Source organism: Schistocerca nitens, chromosome 2, assembly GCF_023898315.1.
Source record: "Schistocerca nitens isolate TAMUIC-IGC-003100 chromosome 2, iqSchNite1.1, whole genome shotgun sequence".
In the NCBI taxonomy this organism is placed as follows: Eukaryota; Metazoa; Arthropoda; class Insecta; order Orthoptera; family Acrididae; genus Schistocerca; species Schistocerca nitens.
In genome coordinates, this window is record NC_064615.1 from 974,382,139 (window position 1) to 974,406,459 (window position 24,321).

A 24,321-nucleotide genomic window follows, 5' to 3' on the forward strand; every position below is an offset into this window, starting at 1 on the left:
TTATAAATTGTATTTGTTGATGTTCACGTGACATCGAGTCATAGATGTAATTCTTTTTCGTAGTTGTACTGTTGATAAAACAGTAAAAATGATCAATTGTAATTCTGACGAACAGTTGTCAGAAGGGGTTGTTGGAACTTATTTACGAAACATGAGTCTCGTTTGTGTGTACTGCCTAAATAGATAGGGCCTATTTGGTAACTTCAATAAAATGAAATTTCTATTACAATAAAATCTACAAAGCAGTTTTCAGAAAATTCTTTGATGGAAATAACATATCGGTACTAGGATAAATGCACCATCTCTCATAGAAACAAGATAGTCGGGTTACCTCATTGTAGTTACAAAATAGAAACTTTTCAGGTCAAGGAATATGAAATATTACACTGTTGCGGAAGATGTAAGAAACTTGTGTAGAACTGCATCTTAATCAGCGCTGAATGCGCTGTTACCACGCCGAAACATTTTCTTTATTGCATGGGGGACAGTTCTCACAAAACGATAATAGAAAATGCCATACTTCGAACGGTAAAGTTGTAATAGCACTTTACGTTTTGTCGTAAATATTGACAGATTTTCATTCGATGAACAAGAGAACTGGGTTATTGTAAGTGAGCAGATCTCTGCTATACTAAGCTGTAAGTTTTTAAACTATTTAAATATTGTAGCATGGATGTTTCAAAATAATTTCGAGTCTTTGGTAACTTCCATACCGTATTGTAGGAGCATTATCAAATAGGATTTGTCATATGATTTGATTAAGCCTACATAAGACCTATGCTGTATAATTATTTTAGGTATCAACCAGCCCACAATTGCAACTAACTAAAATATTCGAGAACTATTCGTAAAGTTGCCATACTAGAGACATAGTAACAGCAACCTACTGTTTACAGTTATCTCAGCATTTTCTGGGATTCTATTGTAAACCTAACTATTATGGACGAGTCGTAAAAAATTAATGTTTTTCACATCCTCATTAGTCCTCACCGCAAAGGTCACCTTTCTTATTGGCACATGTTGTTTTCCATTTTTCTGAATACTTTCAAATCCTTCTTAGGGTTGTACTGGAAGCTATTTACTGTATTTCTTTACACACAAAAAATGTTCGTCGTGACACCGGATTGCGCCGACAGCCGGCGATTTTTTAGTGCAGTGTTTTCATCACTGACTTAAAATGGTGGCAGTGGGTTGTGGTAGTAGTAGGTGTTGTGTGGTGTAATGAACAATGGGGATTGTGTGTTAGGTTTAATTGTTTGCACTTCGAAAATTATGTAACATAGCTTGTCGTGGAAATTGGTGTATGCAAAATGAGCGCCGGGTATAATTCTTCGGAAGTTTGTCGTTTATGCACGACTGGCGGTGGGCTGAGGATGCACATATTTGACAAGGAAGGGGAACAAAGACAGCTGCTCTTCAAAATTAAATCGTGCTTACCTATCATGGTGAGTATTTACGCTCTTTAGGGAAAAATAGGGAAATACGCGAAAATGCCTTTACAGTTGGATGCTAACTACATGTGTATGTGATAGGGCTCAGCATGATATTGAAGGCGTTTACTGGCGATACACCCATAAATCCCGCATAGAGAAGTTAGTGATGAAAGACCTTTAGGTATGAAAAAGAGTAGCTACAGGAGCTGGCTTTGGGCACCTGCTATTAAATTCAGTTAACTAGTAACGGAATATATCGTAATTTCAAGTAACTTGTCTCTTGATTATTTTCATTGTTTTGAATAACAGTCCAACATGTGAACTATTTAAAACAAGTTATCAGTTTCAGCACACAGCTATACAATCATTAGACGCCTACAATTCAGTGTTGTCTTTCTGCTTTCTTTTATAAGTGGCTACAAGGAAGCAGATAAGTCTTGAAGCATAGTGATGGATGGCATGTACCTGACGTTTTAGCTAATGCCCACTTGTATCACTTTGATTTCACTTTAAATTTACAGCACTGCCATTTTCTGTTGTATTTAGAAGCCTCATGCAATGCTCATACAGCAGATTTACACATAAGCTACAGTTGCTGATACAAACGAAATTAGGCTATGTATGTATAAAATATGTGGCTCAGTTAATATAGCTTCATGGTTTTTCAGTTACTGTTAGGCCTACTGAGAAAGAAGGTTACAAATTATCAAATCTGTTAAAGATAGGGCTACCACCAAACATTTTAGAACTGATTTGTACATTGAATGTCAATGTATTTGATTTCAGATATCAAAGGAAGATACCCTTCCAAAGAAAATATGTTACCGCTGTGCATACAAGCTGGACATGTTCTACGAGTTCCGATTGAGTTGCCTGAATTCTGAGAACATGTTGAAGAATGTAACAGAGAAGCAATTACCTGTCGAGAATGGACAGAGAGATGAGGTTTGGTGCTTTCTGGTATTTATGGGAGGGGAAGAGTTAAAAATAATAATAATAATTCAATTTTAGGTTACTGTGAATACTGTATGTTAATGGATTAACATGTAACACATTGGTCTGAGCACTAGTAATTTATTACAAAGTGTGTTACACACAACAAAATAGTTGATATTTTTAAATGTGTTTTGCCATTTATAATCATAGAAGTTGAAGGGTCAAGAGTCACCTATGTTCATAGATGGGAGAGTGTGGTGCCACATTTGCAAACTTGACAGTTACAAGTGTTGGATAGGAAACTAATTGTAAATGGCATAATGTATTAAAAGTTATGTGAACAAGTATTTGTTATTGTTGTGTACTGTTTTAGATCTGGAATATTTTTGATTCTCTCTCTCTCTCTCTCTCTTTTGTGTGTGTGTGTGTGTGTGTGTGTGTGTGTGTGTGTGTGTGTGTGTGTGTGTGTGGTTCACATTCTATTTGTTCATTTTTTTTTTTTTTTTTTTTTTTTTTTTTTTTTTTTAATATTCTGAAACTGAATTGATGGCTTCCATAGCCTTAAACTGTGGTCGTGTGCGTGGGTGTGTGTTTTTGTGTTTGTTGTCTATTTCCGATGAAGGCCTAGTTGGCTGAAAGCTCACTTTCTGAAAGTACTTTTGTTGTGTCTATCTGCGACTCACCATCTCTGCTATATGGTGAGTAGCAACTATCATTTTCATAATATTGTTAAATTTTGTCAAACTGTGAGGTGTTCATGGTGTACAAAGATTTTCCCAGTAGGAGTCTGTATCCTAGTCTACAGGGATAATATTCTCTGTTCATATGTGTATCAGCAGCACAGCTCATATGTCTATCACATAATTAATCTGTGCAGGAATTGTCCATAAGAAACACTTTTTTTGTGTCATATTGGAGATTACTTTTGACAAATGGCCGATTAGGTGCAGTGAAATACAGATTTTATTTCATATAAAATTTGTATGGTTTACTCATCATAGATTTTCATCTAGGTATACATCAGTACGTAGAAATCTGCATCCATCTGTGTCTGTCTTGTTAGTTCCACCTATATTATTGATAGAGGTTTGGTGTGAATTTGGAAGTTTCAGTGACAGTAACTAAGATTTACTTATAATAACCTTCAAATTTTGATCCTGGAGATACATAGTTCATCATTTTGTTTGTCAACAAATAGCAGCAAGATGTCCGCATAGCTTACCGATTGGGAGTTAAAAGGTGGCTCTATATAGCATTTATTTATTTATTTACACTAGGATACGTGAAGTGCTAACAACTGATCACTGGGTTACACCTTGTGTGACTGTTTCGTATCTGGATTGGAAACTCATGACAAGATCATAGTTTTTGCAAGTCAGCTTTTTATAAGGCTTACAATTAATTAGGTTTTGAGTAAGCAGTTACATGAATATGGCATTTATATTGAATGATCAAGTTTATTTAAGAATAACTCATAGTTTACTGAATCAAAGTCTTTAGTGAGGTCTTGAAATGTGGCTTGCTGTTGGGCACCACACAAGTTATGATTGCTGTTACAGTGTTGATCCTTTCGGAAGCTGTGCTGTCTTCCTGTTAGTAACTTCTGGGTCGACAGAAGCGTCCGATCCCACGCATCGGCTTTGACCCGTGACGTAAGGGTGTTGTCGTGTGTGACGTCATGACGTCGCGGAGTTTGGTTTGAGTGTGGCTGTCTCCAGTTCTGTTTTATCTTATTTTATTTACTTTTCTGATCTGTTCGTTCTATCTCGTGAGATTTTTTTTATTCATTTAAAAACACTTATTACGTATTTTAATTATCTGTTTCCTCCAATTTCTGTTTTAGTTTATTATATTTATCTTTCTGATCTGTTCGTTCTATCCCGTGAGAGATTTTTTTTTTTAAAAAAAGACAAAAAACACTAATCAGCTACTGAAGCATCTTTATCTTCTATGGGTTGCAGGGGTTACGACCCCTGGGGAGGTGGGTGGGTATTCATGCATGGCTTTCTTCACTTACACGTTGTAGCTACGCAAGGCGTCTAAATTTGTTTATATTTAGTTTGCCCCCCACCCAAAACACCCCATTTCCCGCGCTTGTCCCGTTAGTGTCATTAGGCTTCTTGTGGAAAGTGTGTGTGTTTGTTTTTGTTTCTGCCATATTTGTGACGTCATGGGTCAAAGCAGACGGGCGGGATCGGACGCTTCCGTATTTCCTAACTTCTTTTTCAAGAAATAGCCATTAAGTCGTGTCGGCAATACAAGCATTAGTCAACAACAGTGTTATTGCACCTGGGAGTGGGGGTTTTTCGGTCAGCTGGTGTGTTTACCTGTGCGTTTGAAACCCAACATAACATGTTCTGCTGTTCTAACAACCAGACAACTTGCTTGTAAAGCTGTTCAGACTTCCACAGTGTATATGACAGTTGAAAAAATTGATATGGTTTTTGTTTACAGTAGCATCACTGCATGTTTCCGGTAACAATTGTGGCAGGCCAAGTGCAATATCATCATGGGTGGGTAGCAAATACTGTATTGAAGATGAGTATTAATGAAATGGGACTAAAGTCTGGAACCTCTTCCTTGGATCGTTTTTATGCACTGTGCTCCACTGCAATGCATTTGGAAAAGTGTGTTCTCTGATACTCTGGTTAATCAGATGGGTAACTATAATAGCTAATTCTTTATTTTTTTAAATCACAACATTACAGAAACATTCCCAACTTGATGAGTAGTTATTCCATAGGTTACTTATTATCCTGCCTATTTCCTTTTCATTCACTTATTTGAATTTAAGGGGTGGCTCTTGTATGGGGCAGAGCTTTACCTTCCACTCTCATTTGTGATATTACCGGGATTGGAGCTGCAAATATTATTTATTAAAAATGTTGCCAATCTTATTAATATCTGTAATTATTTTTCCTTCGTGTCTGATTTTACAATTTCAGGCTCTGGCTTTGGGATGACTTGAAAAGTTTATTATGTTCCATGAAGACTTGGCTATATTGGCTGATTAAGAGCTATTTCATTGCCTCCTTCATCCATATCTGTACATCTCCTCTGGCCTCTTCTCTGTGACCCTCTCCTCCTCCTCCTCCTCCTCCTCCTCCTCCTCCTCTTATACGTCCCCATCTCCTCCACCCCTTTCATTCTCCACTTCATCGCCCTTACTTGAGTAGGAGGCTGGTGGTTCCCGCCACTACTGAATTTCTTTACAGATCATAACTAATAAATATTATAAATAATTAATACCAGATTTGATTGAAATGGTTCTTTCAACCCTTGACTCTGACTGCATATGCACATCTCATATATATTTCACATATAGTTAACATATTTCATGTGCTTGTACACACATTTAATTTGTAAGTCTAGTGAATTTCGCCCAGCAGTTTCACTTTCAAGCCGCCCTACATCTACATCGATACTCTTCAATCCACTTTAAGGCCCGTGGCAGAGCGTACCCAGTATCACTGATAGTCATTTTCTTTCCTGTTCTACATGCAAACAGAACATGGGAAAAATGACTGTCTATATCCCTCTGTATGAGCCCTAATTTCTCGTATATAATCTTTGTGGTCCTTACGCACAGTGTATTTGGAGGCAACAGAATTGTTCTGCAGTCAGCTTCAGATGCCAGTTCTCTAAATTATCTCAGTAGTATTCCTCGGAAAGAACATTGTCTGCCCCCCCCCCCCTCCCCCCCAAGGATTCCCATTTGGGTTCCAAAGCATATCCATAAGACTTAAATATTGTTTGAACATAACAGTAACAAATCTCTGAATTGCTTTGATGTCTACCTAAAATCCGACCTGGTACTGATCTCAAACACCCGAGCAGTACTCAAGAATAGGCTGCACTAGTGTCCTACATGTGGTCTCCTTTACGGAATTCTCTCAATAAATCAAAGACAACCTGTCGCCCTTCCTACCACAATCCTCGTATGCTCGTTCCATTCCATATCACTTTGGAATGTTCTGCCCAGATATTTAAATGACGTGACTGTGTCAAGCAGGACACCACTAATGCTGTATCCGAACACTATAGGTTTGTTTTTCAACTCATCTGCAATAGCTTACATTTTTCGACATTTAGAGCAAACGGCCATTATCACATCAACTAGAAATTTTCTCTAAGTCATCTTGTACCCTCCTGCAGTCACTCAACTTCGACCCAGCTCAGTTTTTATGATGTCATTTTTCCTGAACTATGTGTTGTACATATTCTGAGGCATCAATGGATCACCAATTGGAGGGCAGCGTGGGGGGTAAAAATCTTAGAGGGAGACCAAGAGATGAATACACTAAACAGATTCAGAAGGATGTAGGTTGCAGTAGGTACTGGGAGATGAAGAAGCTTGCACAGGATAGAGTAGCATGGAGAGCTGCATCACACCAGTCTCTGGACTGAAGACCACAACAACAACAACATTTGTTGTACAATGATAAATTTTTGAAAGTACGTACAGTCAGATGTGGATCCTGTCTGCAAAAGGTGTTGTGAATGGAGGTAGTGGCGACCAAGTAATGAATTTAAATGACTTGCATAGCGCCGCAGTTTTTCGCACATCTCTGTTTGTGATTTAATGTCTCCCGAACTACATGCCATACGATGATATAATTTTTGGCGGTATGAATATAGTTAGTAATAAAGAAGTTACAAATTAAAACATCGTGCCCCATATGGAAGCTTTAGTACATGAACAGTGAAAATGTGGTAAGTGTTAAGCTTCTATCTTTTTGTCATTTTATGGGTCCTTAGCAAGAGAAAATTTCCTACAGCTTTGAAGTTACATATAAAGTTCGTTGCAGGTCTGTGAGTGCTCTTATTCGCAAATACTGTATGACTAAAGTATGTGTATTCGCGATTTGTGGGCTACACTGCTTTATCATCCCCACACCTTTGAGAGGTAGATGGCTCTTAACCACATATCGACAATTTCCAGATGGTAAATGATACGTATATCAGGTTTGGTTGAAATCAGTCCAGTGGTTTTGGAGGTGTGGAATGTAAATACATACATACATACATACATACATCCATACATACATAATACATTTTTATAATAGTTGTGCTTCGTTGTACTTGTCTTGAAAATCTGCAGCTTTGTTGGCAACTTTAGCAGGTGCAGTTACTGAATATTTTGTGTGTGTTTGATCATTTTTGTTGGAAGTGAAAGTTTGGTGTTTTTTGCACCTTGGTTATGGATTAGTAAAAACAGAGTCCAAATGTCTCAGCATACTATTACAATATTCGCCTGTTTGCTTTCTGACACTTTACACTGGTAAACCAGATTACAATCCTAAGTAGCTAATTCATTTTGTAGAGCTTTGATCTCATAATGCTTTACGTTTACTTATTCCCCACAAATTTTGTTATTTTTGGCATGCTTGGTTTACACAGTACACTAGCTAACTGTGGTCAGAGTAGCAAAAAATAAAATCCACATTCATGCACCCAACACTGCCTTTATTTGTTTACTAAGCATAATGTGATCTATTCTGCTACATGTGGATTTTGTTACTGTAGTGATAGTATTGACTACATTTAAATGTTAGAATGTCCAGGATTGAATAACAGCAATGTGGAAGGGATAACTTGCTACTTGCCATGTAGAGGAGGCATTGAGTTGCAAAAGGCACAATGAAGAGACTATTCAAAATTTTAATTTAAGCTTTCACACAAAGTCCCCTCCTCTGTGGTATCAGTCTTTCCGTTTCACATTATATCTCTTATGTAATTGCTATTGAATGTAATTAACAACAAACTGTTCACGAATCTTTTCAGAGCTTTAAACATTTTTTGGATAGTATGTTGTTTTGTTGTTGCAAAGGTTTCATTTATAAAGCTGTAGCCTTTGCATGATTTAGCACCAAATGTTTTTCTCTCTGCATATTTCACTGTCATTTTAGCTTCTGTTGTGAAAGTTTTACTTTTTAAGTCTTTAACTTCATCATGAGCACATAGCTTATGTGGTAAGTACAGTCATTGTTACTCAGATTTCGTCTTGGTTTATCTTCCATTCACAACCAGAACTTTTGTTTTAAGTTCACATTTGCACAATCAAAATGAAACGCCATTTTGCATTTAATTTAATATGGACTGGTAAAGAAATGTACTCACCAAATGGCACAGGAGAAAATACATATAAAAGATATGGAAATGCGCAAGCTTTCAGAGCCAGTATCTCCTTCCTCCTGCAGAAGAGTTGAGTGGAATGGAAGTGGGATAAAGGAAAAAGACAGGAAAGGTTTAGCAAATAGAAAAGAGTTATGTAAAGTTGCCACTCAGGGGAGACTTACTGGATGGGGTAAAAAGAGAAGACATTGTTGGTGCCTATACCAGATGAAATTTGAACACGTGAGAACTTACAGTGGAAGTTAGGATGATAAGCAAGACAGAGATTACTGGGGAAAAATGTGCAAGTGTCAGTAAGAAATGTCTGCTTGTGTGTGTGTGTGTGTGTGTGTGTGTGTGTGTGTGTGTGTGTGTGTGTGTGTGTGCGCGTGCGAGTGTATACCTGTCCTTTCTTCCCCCTAAGGTAAGTCTTTCCGCTCCCGGGATTGGAATGACTCCTTACCCTCTCCCTTAAAACCCACATCCCTTCGTCTTTCCCTCTCCTTCCCTCTTTCCTGATGAGGCAACAGTTTGTTGCGAAAGCTTGAATTTCGTGTGTGTGTTTGTGTTTGTTTGTGTGTCTATCGACATGCCAGCACTTTCGTTCGGTAAGTCACATCATCTGTGTTTTTAGATATATGTTTCCCACGTGGAATGTTTCCCTCTATTATATTCATACATTATAGATAGTTGAGGAGGGTGAGGAAAAATAGGCAACGAAACTTCCTGGCAGATTAAAACTGTGTGCCCGACCGAGACTCGAACTCGGGTCCTTTGCCTTTCGCGGGCAAGTGCTCTACCATCTGAGCTACCGAAGCACGACCCACGCCCAGTCCTCACAGCTTTACTTCTGCCAGTATCTCGTCTCCTACCTTCCAAACTTTACAGAAGCTCTCCTGCGAACCTTGCAGGACTAGCACTCTTGAAAGAAAGGATATTGCGGAGACATGGCTTAGCCACAGCCTGGGGGATGTTTCCAGAATGAGATTTTCACTCTGCAGCGGAGAGTGCACTGATATGAAACTTCCTGGCAGAGTGAAAATCTCATTCTGGAAACATCCCCCAGGCTGTGGCTAAGCCATGTCTCCGCAATATCCTTTCTTTCAGGAGTGCTAGTCCTGCAAGGTTCGCAGGAGAGCTTCTGTAAAGTTTGGAAGGTAGGAGACGAGATACTGGCAGAAGTAAAGCTGTGAGGACCGGGCGTGAGTCGTGCTTCGGTAGCTCAGATGGTAGAGCACTTGCCCGCGAAAGGCAAAGGTCCCGAGTTCGAGTCTCGGTCGGGCACACAGTTTCAATCTGCCAGGAAGTTTCATATCAGCGCACATTCCGCTGCAGAGTGAAAATCTCATTCTGGAAAAATAGGCAAGTCAGAAAATAAAATATAGAAAAATAGAAGGGAGCAAAGAAAAGGAATAGTTACTAAAAATAAATGCTGAGAGCACAGAAACTAAGATACGTTTAGGCCACATGGGTGGCAAGGAACAAGCACATGTTGTAAAGGTAGTCCCCACTGGTGGAGTTCAGAGAAACTGGTGCCAGGAGGGAGAATCCAGCTGGCAAGTGATGAGACAGGTACCAAAATCACGACTGTCGTGCTGTAGAGCCTGCTCTGCAAGATGATGATGTGTGTTGCCTTTATGCACCCTTTGTACGAGCGCATTCATCCTGACTGATAACTTGCTGGTAGTCATACCATTGTAAAAGGCTGAACAGTTGTTACATAACAGTTGCTGCACGACATGGTAGGTGACTCTCACTTGATAGTATATGTTTTTCCGGTGGCAGGGCTTTTATATATGATTGTAGGATGGTGCATCGGCAAGTCCTATTGTGGGGACAGTCATAGTGGTAGGAGCCATTGGGTAGTGAAATGAATGGGGGAGGAGCATAGGGTATGACTGGGTTATTGTGGAGATTGGGCAGGTACAAAAAGCTATCCTAGGTGTGGAGGGTAAAATGTCACATGAAATGGATGTCATTTCAGGGCATAGTTTTAGGTAGTCATAGCTCTGTTGAAGTAACTGATAAATACATTGAAGACCAGAATAGTACTAATGACGAGCTGAATTCCAAAGTTTTTTGTTTTTTTTTTGGGTTCTCGCCACTCACCAGGATTAAATTTGTGTTAGTTTATGTGGCCTCAGAATGCTGGTCCCTGGCATGAATCCTCCCAGTGGATTAATGTCGAGGTCCGATGTGTCGGCCAGTCTGTGGATGGTTTTTAAGGTGGTTTTCTATCTGCCTTGGCAAATGCGGGCTGGTTCCCGTTATTCTGCCTAAGTTACACTATGTCTGCGATTGCTGCGCAAACACTGTCTCCACAAAAGCGTACACCATATTGCTCTACCATGCAAACATTGGGGTTAAACTCGTCTAGTGTAAGTCATTCCTGGGAGGGGTCCACTGAGGGCCAAACCGCACAATAACCCTGGGTTTGGTGTGGGGCGACAGTGGACTGCTGTAGCGTGTTGTGGAGTTGTGAACCACTGAGGGCTACGGTGGGGACGAAGCCTCTCCGTCGTTTTTAGGTCCCCAGTTCAATACAATACAACACTGCAGTGGTGGATCCTATGCATGTTGGGTGCATGATGATGGAATCATTAGATTTTAGGAAAGGAAGTGTCTAAAATTCCATATATAACAGAGTAGGGTCATGTTGTAGGGACCTGAGAAAGGGTGACGAAGCAGTGCTACACATTAGGAATTCTTGGAAAGCATGGAAGAGGTAATTTTGAGGTAGTGGTGTGATTCAAGTTGGGATGTGGTCAGAACTCTTAAAGGCAGGATTCAGTGTCAGATTTGCTGCTTGAAAGGTTTTAGATTGGGTTCTCGCCACTCACCAGGATTAAATTTGTGTTAATTTATGTGGCCTCAGAAATTCTTTTCAGTAACTATTTCTTTTCTTTGTTCCCCTTTTCTTTTCTGAACTGACTGTTTTTCCCTGCACGCCTTACCTATATACAATACACTTAGCTTTCCACTCTCATTGACTCTTGAATGAAAGCTCCGTGTCTCTTTCTTGTTTATTACCTCATTTTCCATCTCTATGTTCTCAGGTACTCAAATCTTGTCTGTTGCAGGCACCAATAATCAATCTTCCCTCCCCATCCAATTAGTCTCCCTGACTTTGGGTTCTAGATGACTTTTCCATAACACTCTCCATTTTCTAAACCTTACCAATCTTTTTCATTCATCCCTATTCCTTTCATTTCAACTCTTCTGCTATGAAGAGGAGCCACTAGCTCTGAAAGCTTATGCATTTCCATATCTTACACGTTTTCTTCTGCCACCAGTTGGTGAGTAGACTTTTGCTGTATCAGTATTATATTGTATTTTCAAACAATGATTATGTTAGTTTTATTTTCGATGCACGCAATTTCCCTACAGCAAAGTTTTGAAACTTTTCGACTTGATGTTACACTTCACTTGTAAGATGCTGCTGCTACACTGTCAGATTTGTCCAATTCTAAATGTCGCTTTTCCACAACTTTTGATATTATAGTGCAAGTTAAACACACTCTGTCATTATACATGTTGGCATTTTTACACATACAGCACTTACTTATACAAACTTTACTTTTATTTGTCAAGCAGTTTGACTGACTATTCACACTTGACATCATGTTTGCTAATGTTGAGGTATTGTGGAGTATTTGATTATTCAGTGCAAGTTTTCAAGACAGTCTTCACATCCTTGGTGATTTTTACTGTATGGGCACTCGGCCGTGATCTTAGGCATGTTCCCGTGCCTAATATTTTGTCTCTTAATGTTAAGAGAATTTAGACTTCGAAGATGCAGTTAGTATTTTGAAATGTAAACTGGCTCACAAACTATGCTCTGCAGTAACATAGTGTCATAAATACTTGCATAGTTGGTCATGAACTATACTCAAAAACTCTATCCAAAATACATTTATTGGAGTGGTTTTGTAATATTTGATGATGCCATTTTAACAGGTGTTGTGTTAAACTTTAGAATGTTTGTTCGAATGAAGAGTAAGGACAAAAATTTATATTGCTTACATTTGTAGTGTGTTGACTAACTAATACCAGTCACCTCCTCCCACACTCCTTAAACTTTGTTATGATGTGTGGCAGAGGATACTCCAGCTGTCATTACCCCCCCCCCCCCCCTTCTCTAAACCATTTATGAATGGTGCACGGAAAGAACTACTGTCAGAAAAATTTTACATACTTTTTACAAAAATATACTTTTATGTTTACATGCTGCTGATTTATAGGTTCATAAGTACTAATTATTTCTATTAAAAAGTTTGTTATGGTATAGAAAGATTGGCTTAGGAGAAACAATTTTGCTTACTTGAAAATACTTCTTTCAGAGATTTTATTTCTGTGAATAGATAATCATATTTCTTTAGCTGTATTTTACTACTTTCTGTGCCAAAATTAGTCAATAGAGGGCTAGGCAGCAGTTTTCGCGAACTCTACACATAATTGTAATTGCTTTAAAATGTGGAGTGGTCCCTTTTGCATGAAGGCTTACTCCAAAATCTGCACCTGTGAGGATGTATCAAATCTTATCCAGAATTTAAATCTGACAGCTGTGGTAAGACGGAAATAAGTGTGATCTTGACAGAATGTTGGTGGGGATGTTGGGAATAGCGTTGTGATGCTGCAGTTTCTGTGACATGACTGGCAGAGTCAGACCACTATGTGAACAAGAGATGCACAGGTGCGGTGTGCAGCTCATAATAATTAAGTGTTTTGCAAAAGAAGGCACCAAACCTGCAGAAGTTTTGAGATGGTTCCTTGAACAATTTTGGGAAGAAACTCATTCGAAGACTCAAGTGTGTTAATGGCGTACAGTAAAACATCTGTGTCAGGATAGGTAGCTGTGGAAAATGTATCCCACCAAAGATGGCCACAGATCAGCATCATATCGGATAACAGTTATGCTGTATAGGATCTTATTGCAGAAGATTTTCTGAAATTTCTTAGGTGATATGACTAAGCTATGGAAGTGTTGGCAGCCAATTTTCTGTACGGACTTGGCTGCGCCCATGTCCCTTGTGTTTCTTTGAGGAAGGCATCAAAAAGTTGCCAGTTTGATGGCAAAAATGAGTAGCAAAGTGACCGGGCTATGTAGAAAAATGAGGTGAGTGTATCTTTGTTTTGATTCAGTATCTTTCTTTTGATTCAGTAAAGTTTACAAAAAACAATCTCAGTTCCTATTTGATCTCCCCTTGTACATAAATATTGTGCAAGCCACTGTACAGTCCATGGCGAAGAGTACTACTCATTCCGTTCCCTGTTCCATTTGCAAATGGAGTGACAGAGGAACATTTGCCTAGATGCTTCCATACAAACTCTAAAATTACTTATCTTGTCTTTGCAGTCCTTACAGAGATATGCATTGGTGAGAGTAGAGTTGTTCTGCAGTCAGGAGGAAAAGGCATTTTTCTGTTCTTTGTCAGTAATGTTTCATGAAAAGATTGTAGTCTTCCCTCCATGGATTCCCATTTGAGTTCATGAAGCAGTTTTATAATTCTTGCATGTCAAACAAATCTACCTGCTACAAACCTAGCAGCAATCCTTTGAATTGCACCAATGTCTTCCTTTAACCTGTCCTAGTGGGGATCCCAAATGCTCAAGCAGTGCTCAAGGACCCCGTCATATATCTGAGAACATGTTCCGTATGCTCAGACCTTCATTAGCCCCCTCATCCATTATTTGTAGGATATCATGCAAGAAAGGGGCAAGCTTGAATTTCACATGAAAGATACTTCTTAAATCTATGCTGATATGTGGGCAGAAACTTTGTCTCAAAGAAATTTGTTATATTTGAACTTAGAATCTACATCTATATTTTGCAAACCACGGTCAAGTGCTTGGCAGAGGGTATGCACAAGAGTTCAGCAGAAAACAGATGGTAAAGGTAGGTCTGTTGGTCTGTAATTTTGTAGTAAGAATCTTCTACCCTTCCTCTATACAGATGTCAGTTGCACTTTTTTTCTTATCACTTGTTATTTTGCACTGGGCAGGAGATTTATGATAAATGCAAATCAAATATGGGGCCAGTGTGGAAGAAACTGAATTGGCATTCCATCTGGACCTGGTTACTTATTTGTTTTCAACTCTTCCAGTTGCTTTTCAGTGCCAGGGATACCCATTTCTGTGTCCCCCATACAGGCGTCTGTGCAATGGTCAGATGATGGTATGTCTGTATGTTTCTCCTGCATCAGTGAGTTTTAAAACTTGAAATTTCAATTTCAGCTCAGCTTCCCTTTTACTGTCTTTTATTGCCACACTAGACTTGTTGCCGAGTGGCTGAGTAGAAGTCTTCGATCGTGTGAGTGATTTTACATATGATGCATGTCCAGAAAGTAATTGTTTTGGAAAAAAGCTTCATAAAAACACTTTTTGAAACCAAAATTCATTTTTACTAGAAACACATTTTTAAACTATTTTTCTACAGTTTCCACCGTTGTTCACACATTTCTTGTAGTGGGAAACCAATTTTTCTATTCACTCTTTCTAGAAACATGCCACCAGCCAATGCAGAACACTGTCTTTTGTGTAATCATCACTGTCAGTGCCCTCTTCTATATCATGCTTGAGTTCAAGAACGAGTCTGTCGGAAGAAAGCGAGATCAGGGCTGTGTGGTGGGTAATCAAACTCCTCCCAAATGAATTGTTAAATAAGATTTTGAGTGACATCAGTAGAATAGGGACATGGTTGACATCAAGCAACACAATACCTTGACTGAGCATTCCACACCTATTTTTATTTTATTATTTTTTTTTAATTGAGCACCGAAGTTTTCCCAGTGTTGCACATTGACAGTTTCGCCTCTGGGAACAAGTCAACCAGAATGCCCATTCTGTCCGAGAACACAGCGCACCTGATTTTCTTGTGCTGACAGCATTGCTTTGAATCTTTATTCTTTTTTGGGGGGCGGGATGGAACTTGACTGCCTCCACTCCATCTGTTGTTTTGATTCTTGAGTGACATGGCAAACTTAAGTTTCATCACTACTCACAATTCTGTTTAAGCATTCATCTTCATCACTGTATCAGGTAAGAAATGTCAAATCACTGCCAATTCACTTTGTTTTGTGGACATCCATAAGCATTTTCAGAACCCAGTGAGAACACAATTTGTGAAAATTTAAGCGATTTGTGACAGTCTTGCATAAAACAGATTTTAAAATTTGGGGAACCTTATCACAAAGCATTCTTACTGTGAATCAAATATTTTCACTAATTTTCTCACACATTTTCAACCAAACCATCACTGACAACAGAAGGGCACCCACTCTTGCTTCACCAGTTTGTACCGCATATTCCATCAATCATTAAATTTTCACTGTAAACTCTCTAAGAGTTCTTAATGATTTTCAGCTAGCTTAACATTCATTACATTCAAAAACTGTATTACAGAACACACTCACAGTTGTTAAACTCAGAGATTGCCTTGAACATTTTGAATGGTCACTAAAAATATGCAAACATATCACAATCTGGCTGTAGTGATGTCAGTAGAAAGCCAGTGAACCAGAGAGATGAGTGAGAATGTGCAGAACCGATCCTAGTGCTGCAGAGGCGGCAGAATGAAATGGCACTTACTTTCTGGATACACTTCATAGGACTAGAATTTGCTTGGGTTCTCAGTAAGATCTTTTGCTAATTAATCATGGTGGAAATTCTTGTATGCTTTGTGCCCCAGTCTTTTTATACACACACAAATTTCTACTATCTTTCACCTATCAACATTTTACCATTCGAGGGTGCAATAATCTCTTGTTTCCTCAGTATTTTCTGAGTTTTGTAATTAAACTACAGTGTTTATTTTCCATTGTTAATAAAATTACTCGGCATGTACTTCTGCAGAACACTGTTTACAGTTTAAACCTCACCCAAAAATCCTCCACATCCATTATATTGGAAATAAATAACATCTTGCCAATAACTGCTTTTCTGCTCTCTCCAACATAAAAATTCTCGTAGTCTTCTTGATTAATTTATTAGCTTAACAATTGTCGCTATGATACCATGATCACTAGTTCCTTTCTCTGTACTGACACGGTCTATAAGATCAGGCCTGTTTGTAGTTACAAAGGCTAAAATTTGTACATTGAGTGTGGGTTTTTGAATTTGCTGCTCAAGACATTTTTCGGAAAATGTGTTCTGAACTACTACGCAAGACTGTCCGTGCCACCTGCAGTGAATACATACCTGTATATGTGTCAGTCTGTGATCTGAGTACTTCCGTCTACTGATGTTAAACTTTCTTTGAATGATTCTGCAACAGTTATGGTTGAATGGGGTGGCTGGTAGAAACATCCAGTGATTACTTTGAGTTCACCTAGGCCACTTACTCACATCCAGGTAATTTTGCAGCGAGACTTGGTTTTGACATTCATAGACTTTATATTTTTTGTCAACTGCAATGAACAGTCCCACCTTCTACGGTATAGAACTTATCTTTTTCATATATGTTCCGAGCCTTGGTAAATATTTTGGATCTTTCTACTTCAGGTTTCTTCCACGTCTCCATTCCATGTATTATTTGTGTACTACAGCTTCCTGGAGGACAGTAAATTCAGGGACTTCATTGTAAATGCTTCGGCAATCTTAACGCATACGACATCAGTCACTGAAAATGTGCAAAAACTGACTAGTTTTTGTGTCCTGAAAGTTGGTTAGTATTCTTACAGCAAAACTAGCTGACTCTAGTTTTCAGCAGCTCTTCTATCATCCCCCCCCCCCCCCCCACATGCTCCTGTGTTAAGTTGAGAGAGAAGAGCACTGTTATTATGTACTTCATTATGTAAACATCGTTCCTCAATCACTATGTTGCCATGCTGCTTTCTGAGCTCACTTGGTGTGGATTTAGCCTTCAATAGGTATTTAGAGTTCAGAACTTGCGACTGACTGGCATTCAGCTTTGGGCAGGCCCTAGTTCTGAATTTTGAGAAGCTTTTCATATATTTGATTTTCATTTATTCTGTTACAGTACAGTTCAAGAATGTGTTTTGGTGGCTGTTTAAGGTCTGTGTAGTATCAGTGCTTTTACGCATCTCTCTTCTGTTGCCATGATCGCCTGACCTGCATGCATTTACTCACATTGGAATGGAGGTGTAGGTCATGCTTCACAGAACTCTATAAGGAAGGTGTCTTGTGTGGCAGCTGAAATATACACTTAGTGTTAACTGTCTGTATTATCCTGTCAATTTTTATGGCTGTGCTACCAGTGAGAGGGATTAACATGACCACAATAATGTTTTATTCCTATTTTGTAATCTTCAGAATGGCCATTTTTGGCTTTAAGGCACGTCATATTTGCGGATGTTACACCTTTTTCTCCATAAAATGTTTTTTAGTTGGTTTACACCTGTTGTTAAATTTTCTTGGCCACAAATTTGATGGACCATTTGTGCTGTTGTGCTAAGGACATCTTAAAGTTACAGAATGGTGATAGCATCTGGGGCGTGTAGTTACAACTCCATTTATGTTTTCTCTTTGTAAATATTGTGACCCATTGAAGACTTACACATACCAGTATCAAAATATTGTAAAATATATACAATACTACGCCACAAAGCTGATTTGTTGAGGGGGGAGGGGGGGGGGGGAGAACCAAATCTTCACAAAATATTTATTATATCTTGGTACCTAACTTGCTACTTTTTCACCTGTCTTTGCCCCTGTCAATGATGAAGTACTCACAGGTTGGAAAAAATAGAGAGAGAAACCAGCGATTTTTGAAAAAATGTGTTGTGATTTAGCTAGTTACTGAAATATACATTCAACTTACTCGTCATTAAAGCAAGCAATTCACTTGTTAACAAGTGGCCCAATAACCTTTTTTCTCTTCTCTAGAGACTTGTTTTATTATAACAGTTACTGAGTAAATATCAGTTTCTGCTGTGATCATTTCCTTAAGCACCATTTGTTTGTCTAGTGCTAGGATAGTCAACATTTTTTACCTACTTCCCACTTTTGTATCACTGTTAGTAGTAAAATTTTCTAACTGCCCATTGATTCCTCAATAATGATGAATTATAAATCAGGGAAGTAACTTTACAAAGAGTATTAAAGCAAATATAATGAATATAACAGAACACGGCAATTGCAATGGCATTTGTATACACTTGTACAAAGTGTGTCTTAGGCTTAGCATTATTGTATAAATAATTTATATTATTCAAGTAGTGTGCTCAGCAGTTTTGTTCCCAAAATTATTCACAAGTGTGTGTGTGTGTGTGTGTGTGTGTGTGTGTGTGTGTGTGTGAGAGAGAGAGAGAGAGAGAGAGAGAGAGAGAGAGAGAGAGAGAATTGACAGGTGCACTGCTAGGGTTACATGGAAGAAAGATGATTGTTTTATCACCTAAGTTTTTCCATCTGCGGCATTCTGTCATCACAGTTGTGCTTCCTACAAGCAGCACCATTCTGCATACATTGCCTTCATTCTGTAGTTGCAGTATCTGTCTATCCATTGTCTAATTAATTTGCATGTATTTTGCAACCAGTACTATTGTCAATTCCTGTGTTTCTTTGTGCCAAGATTTTATTGTATTATTTTTTGCTATTGTTTTGTCACTTTTTCCATACCATTGGCCTCTCTAAACACTGTGTGTATTAGAGGGGTGTACAAAAATATGAAAACACCAAAACCACAACACAGTACTATGCCTAATACGGTATAGGAAAACCATTGGCATTCAAAACAGCTTCTAGTCATCTAGAATGGGTAAAATTGGGTCCTGTACAATTTTCAAGAAAATTTTATACCATTCTTCTTCAAAAATAGTGGCAGGTAATGAAGATGAAGGTGGATAGTGATCATACACCCTTCCCTCCAAAGCAGACCACAAAGGGTCAGCTATTGAGATCTGGTGACTTGTGGCTAAGGGGGATGCGACAATTCATCATCATGCTCACAAAACCAGTCCTGGAGATAGCAAGGTGCGTGAACAGATGCCCTGCCATCTTGGAACACACTATCACCATGGGGGAACAGACATTGTACCATAGGATGGATCTGATCAGCCAGAATGATTATGTAATCCTGGGCAGTACTGTAACTGTGGAGAGTGAGCATGGGGCCCTTGGAATTCTGTGATATGGCTGCCTAAATTATCACTGAAATCATATCATGTTTGACTCTTTGGATGTCAACTAGGCCAGGAATTGGAAATAATATGAAAAAAAGACTCATTTGACCAGTGATTCTCCCATTGCTCCATAGCCCAGGTTTTATGACTTTGGCTCCATCTTTTACCTTTTATAGTCATTTACATCACCGATGTGCGCTTTTCAAATTCCACCATGCACTAAAATTCCCAGCTTATAGAGCTGCCTTAGTGTTATTTTGGTGCTGACAGGATTCGTGAGAGTGGCATTCAGTTCTGCAGTGATTTATGCAGGCATTGTCCTCTTTTAATCACAGTCCTCATAAATTACAGTCTGTAACAACCACTCAACACACACTTTCGTTCACATTGTGACTTAGTGCACATTGTTTTTCCGCTTTAACTGTATGTAGTATAAATCTTCAGTATGGTGTCTCTTGGAATACCAAACACTTCAGCTACCTTGGTTATGGAAGCACCCACTATACAAGCACCAACGATTTTCCCATATTGAATTCACTGGTATAATATGCTCACAACTAGACAGAACTCTGTTCTGACCACGACTGACACTTGCAATATATTGAGAAATTGCACAGGTGTTGTTGCTGGACAATCCAACAGCACAACATGCAGGCTTGGCTAATATCTGCATTGATGTTGAAGCATTCATTTTTTTGTGGTGTTTGCATATTTTTGTCCAAATCCAGTGTTTAGAAAAGGGAAGGAGTCTGTCGCCTTTCCAGGACCCACATACATCACAGCTGCAGAAGAACATGCCTGCATATTCTATCAGTCCTTCATATGAAACACTTAGGAAGACTCATGTTATTTACCATTTTAGAAGTGCTCAGTTACCATCAGTAAAGTGGCTGAGTGCATGAATGGACGCATTAACCTTCCTCAGGGACTTCAAGCACCCAGTTATGGAGCATGCTCTGCAGCATGACTCAAAGGATCTAGATGACTGCTACACCATGTGGGCCATTGGATCCTGCCACCCAGTACCAATTTACCTTAACATTGGAGATAGGAATGTTTTCTCCAACTGTTTTTGTATCCCATATCACCCACCTGCACTTGACCTTTGTTAATAACTCCCCAATTTTTCCCATAAGTAGATTTTTTAAATTAGTACTAATTTTTTCTACTCAGTAAGTTATTCTATTACTGTTTTATCATCATTGTTCTCTCATTGTATTCTCATTTCCTTTCTTCTTAATTCAACAGGACTTCTCAATCTGTCCTCCCTATTGTTTCTAAACAGAAACTGACACAATGCTTACCTTTGTAATGCATTTGACCTCTTCCTGTTTTTTTGCACAACTCCCTTCACCTTTCTCTCCCTTGTGCTCACCACAGTGGGGTTTCTATCAATCTCAGACCATAGTGAACTGTCTTCTTCTCCTTGTCCACAACCTATTCTTCTTTCCTCTCTGGAGGAAAATGAAAGTTCTGAAAGGTAGATGTTGTTTCTATTGTATTGTGTTCAGTATGGTCAAAATTAGTTTTTCAAATTTTCATAAGAATAATTGTACACACCAAAACAAGGAAAATAGTTGATATAAATTTGTATCTGAAAATCCTTCATTATTGAGCTATTACTCAAAGTTTATATTCAGTATACTTCAAGGTAAAATCCAACTGAAGATTATAACCAAAAATAGAAATTGATTTTGTTACTACTGGTGCAAGTCAAACTGCTGGTACATTCATTGTTTTGTCCTGCTGATGTGTCACTACACAGACTTTACGTTTGACATTTGTGTGCATGTAAGGCTAGTCTGTCTTGAAGCTGATAAATATTCTGTTTGACCATGACAAAATAATCATTTCATGACCAGACAATAATTTTTGTGTACAGCTGTGCACATGATACTGGAAATACGGCTGTGCAGCTGTACCATAATGGATTTCTAAGCAGAGGACAGTGTAGTCATCTAGTCATTGCAGCTGCCTTTTGTTGTTTTGATGGCACAGGACCTGTAGCAACACAAATGATGGATTGAGGTAGACCAGGAAGGCTGTTGAAGGCAGTTGGTGTGTGGTCCTGCCCACTCATCTCATATAGGGTACCTGAAGGATGCTTTGTTCTCAGAATGCTATACAATAATTCAAGCAAAATCACATTAATAGTTTTGTTACAAATAAGAAGATTGACAATACTTAACTTAGAATTTACAATGGTGTTGTAAGCAATGGGCGACATGCAATCAATCAAAGTCCTTTGCTGTATACAAGGTCCATGTAAGCAGTTGATATGGATCACATGCCACTGCTATCGTAGTGCTCTCCTAGTACTGTGCCAGAAATGTCCGGCCAAGGCTGGCAGGAGAGGCGTTTATATTCACTTCGTCTAGCTGCTGCTCCTGTCACGGTGACATCCTGGTCAGCGCGCTATTGGCTGACGTCATCTCACCACCTTCTCTGGTCGTGCATTCTTAGTCTTCGTGCCAGCACTTGTCTATACACCAGAACATTCCTCCCCCCAAAGCGATGGACCGTTGTCGTGTAGAGAGTGCGAACACGGTGGGGGAGGTAGGAGTGTGGACACAAAGCCAGGCTGGAAGCTGTGGCTCCAGGGGATTTCTAGCTTCCGGCCATACCTCACCATTCAGCCTGCACTCTGGCAGAAACCTCCCCTGGAAAATGACCAGAAGGGGAACGCGATAACTGCTGCGGTGCGGGCGGGTCCACCTCCATCGGTAGGATGGAGGTGGCTCCGTCTCCATGGGTTCATCTCGCCGTCAGTGTTGTGAGGACACCCTCTGGCGGCTGCTGTGGCTGCACTGTCCTCCGGATCCATGAATCTGGGGGAAGAGAGATTGTAAGATCATCGTGTACATGACAAAGGCAAAATTGATTTTGATGGCAGCGCTGCAAGCATCTGGACCCAAAATAAGATATATGCAAGCACCAAGTCGACGGATGATCCCACCTTGTGCCCACTGTCTGCAGCCACTAAAAACCCTGTAAAAGATGATATAATGTGGCGTGAAATGATACTGAGGAGAGTGGAGCAGTGTCCGATGGTGGTGGCCGTGAAGTAATTCCGCTGGCGATGGTCCATTTCATGTGTGCAAGTGATATGAGGTTAGAAACAGTTGCAGTGCTTGATCCCTGGTGTGTGCGGAGTGAAGTTTGGCCATTTGCTGCTTGAAGGTGCTGACAAAACTTTCTGCTTCGCTGTTGGACTGTGGATGGAATGGGGCACTAGTTAGATGCCGTATGCTATTGTGTTTACAGAATGTTTGAAATTCATTTGACATGAACTGAGGGCCATTGTCTGACATTATTACTTCAGGTAAACCTTCTGGGCAAAATATCGATGACATTACTTGAATTGTGCTGTATGACGTTGTCAAGTACATTGGCACAGCAAAAGGAAACTTACTATATGAGTCAACCACAATCAACCGAGTGTTCCAAAAGTGTTCTGCAAAGTCTATATTTGGGCATCCATACTCTGCCAAGTACAGTGTCGATGTGCTAACTGTTTTGTATGAACAATCCCCCAGTGTCCTTGGTGAAATAACTGCAACACTTCTTTTTGCAATGTGTTAGGGATCAACATATGACTGTCCACTGTTATTTTGAACAAAAATTACACCTTTCTGTGCAGCGAGGCTATGCCAGTGTGCAAAGTATGGACGCACTACAGAGTTCTTTATGCTGTTCAATGAGTGGGGCTGAGATTTGTAAATATATTTTAGCAGAATGTACAAATCTGGATCAGCTTCCATGGCCTGTGCAATTTTCTTATAGTTCAGTGGAAAAGACTGAAGCAATTCAGAATTCTGAGCATCGATGTGACAACAACATGCAGCAGAAATGTCAAAGTCTGTATCATGGCTGACTGGAAGGCGTGAAAGTGTGTCTGCATTACCATGTTAGCTGTCAGACTGCAAAGCCTTGTGATCTGTTGCTAAGTAGAATTTTCTGTCGTACAAATAGTGGTGAAATTTGGTGACACCATACACAGTAACCAAAGCCTCTTTCCCAATTTGTGAATAGTTACACTGAGCTTTGGACAACATTTTTGATGCGAAAGCAATAGGCCTGTCTTTATCACGAATTCTGTGCAAAAGTACTGCACCGATTCCGTAAGAGGAAGTGTCAACTTTCAGTACAACTGGTTTGTTAGGATCAAAGTGAACTAAGCATTGATCACTGAGCAATGCGTTGTTAAGTTTTTGAAAAGCCATTTGGCATTCATCTGGCCAAACAAAGGGGACATTCTTGCGACACAACTGACGCAGTGGAGCTGTGATTTTTTTTTTTTTTTTTCAGCATTCGGTATGAACCGAATGTAATAGTTCATTTTCCCTAAAACTGACTGCAATTCTGTGTGGTATTGTGAGGAACTGGCAAGCCTCGTATGGCTAACAAATGCAACTGAAGAGGATGTACACCTTAACTGTTCATGACATGACCAAGATACTACAACTTGGGTTTAAAAAAATCACACTTGTCCTGCCTCAGATAACACATGAAAAAAGGACGTAAATTTCCAATATGTTCTTCAGGTGTACAACCTGCTACGACAATATTGCCCAAATAGTTTGAACGGTTTGGTACTTGCGCAGCCAGCTGTTCCAAATACCATTGGAAATGGTGGGTGCGGAGGCACTGCCAAAAGACTAACACAAATATTTAAACAAGCCCAAGTGAGTATTCACTACACACACTTTTTGATATTCTTCGTCAAGTGGTACAGTATTTGAAGATCGCGTTGTGCAAAT

At 39.4% G+C, this 24,321-nt stretch overlaps 1 protein-coding gene across 1 annotated transcript in view; it reads left to right on the plus strand.

The window, feature by feature from the left end:
* Nucleotides 1-1,006: 1,006 nt before the first annotated feature.
* The window catches only part of LOC126237301 (zinc finger E-box-binding homeobox 1), a 65,747-nt gene continuing 42,432 nt past the window's right edge, over nucleotides 1,007-24,321 (plus strand). Inside the window, exons 1-2 of the mRNA XM_049947260.1 lie at nucleotides 1,007-1,445; nucleotides 2,220-2,378. Coding sequence (XP_049803217.1) covers nucleotides 1,311-1,445; nucleotides 2,220-2,378 — 294 coding nt within the window. The 5' untranslated portion in view covers nucleotides 1,007-1,310. The remainder of the gene's footprint in view (nucleotides 1,446-2,219; nucleotides 2,379-24,321) is intronic.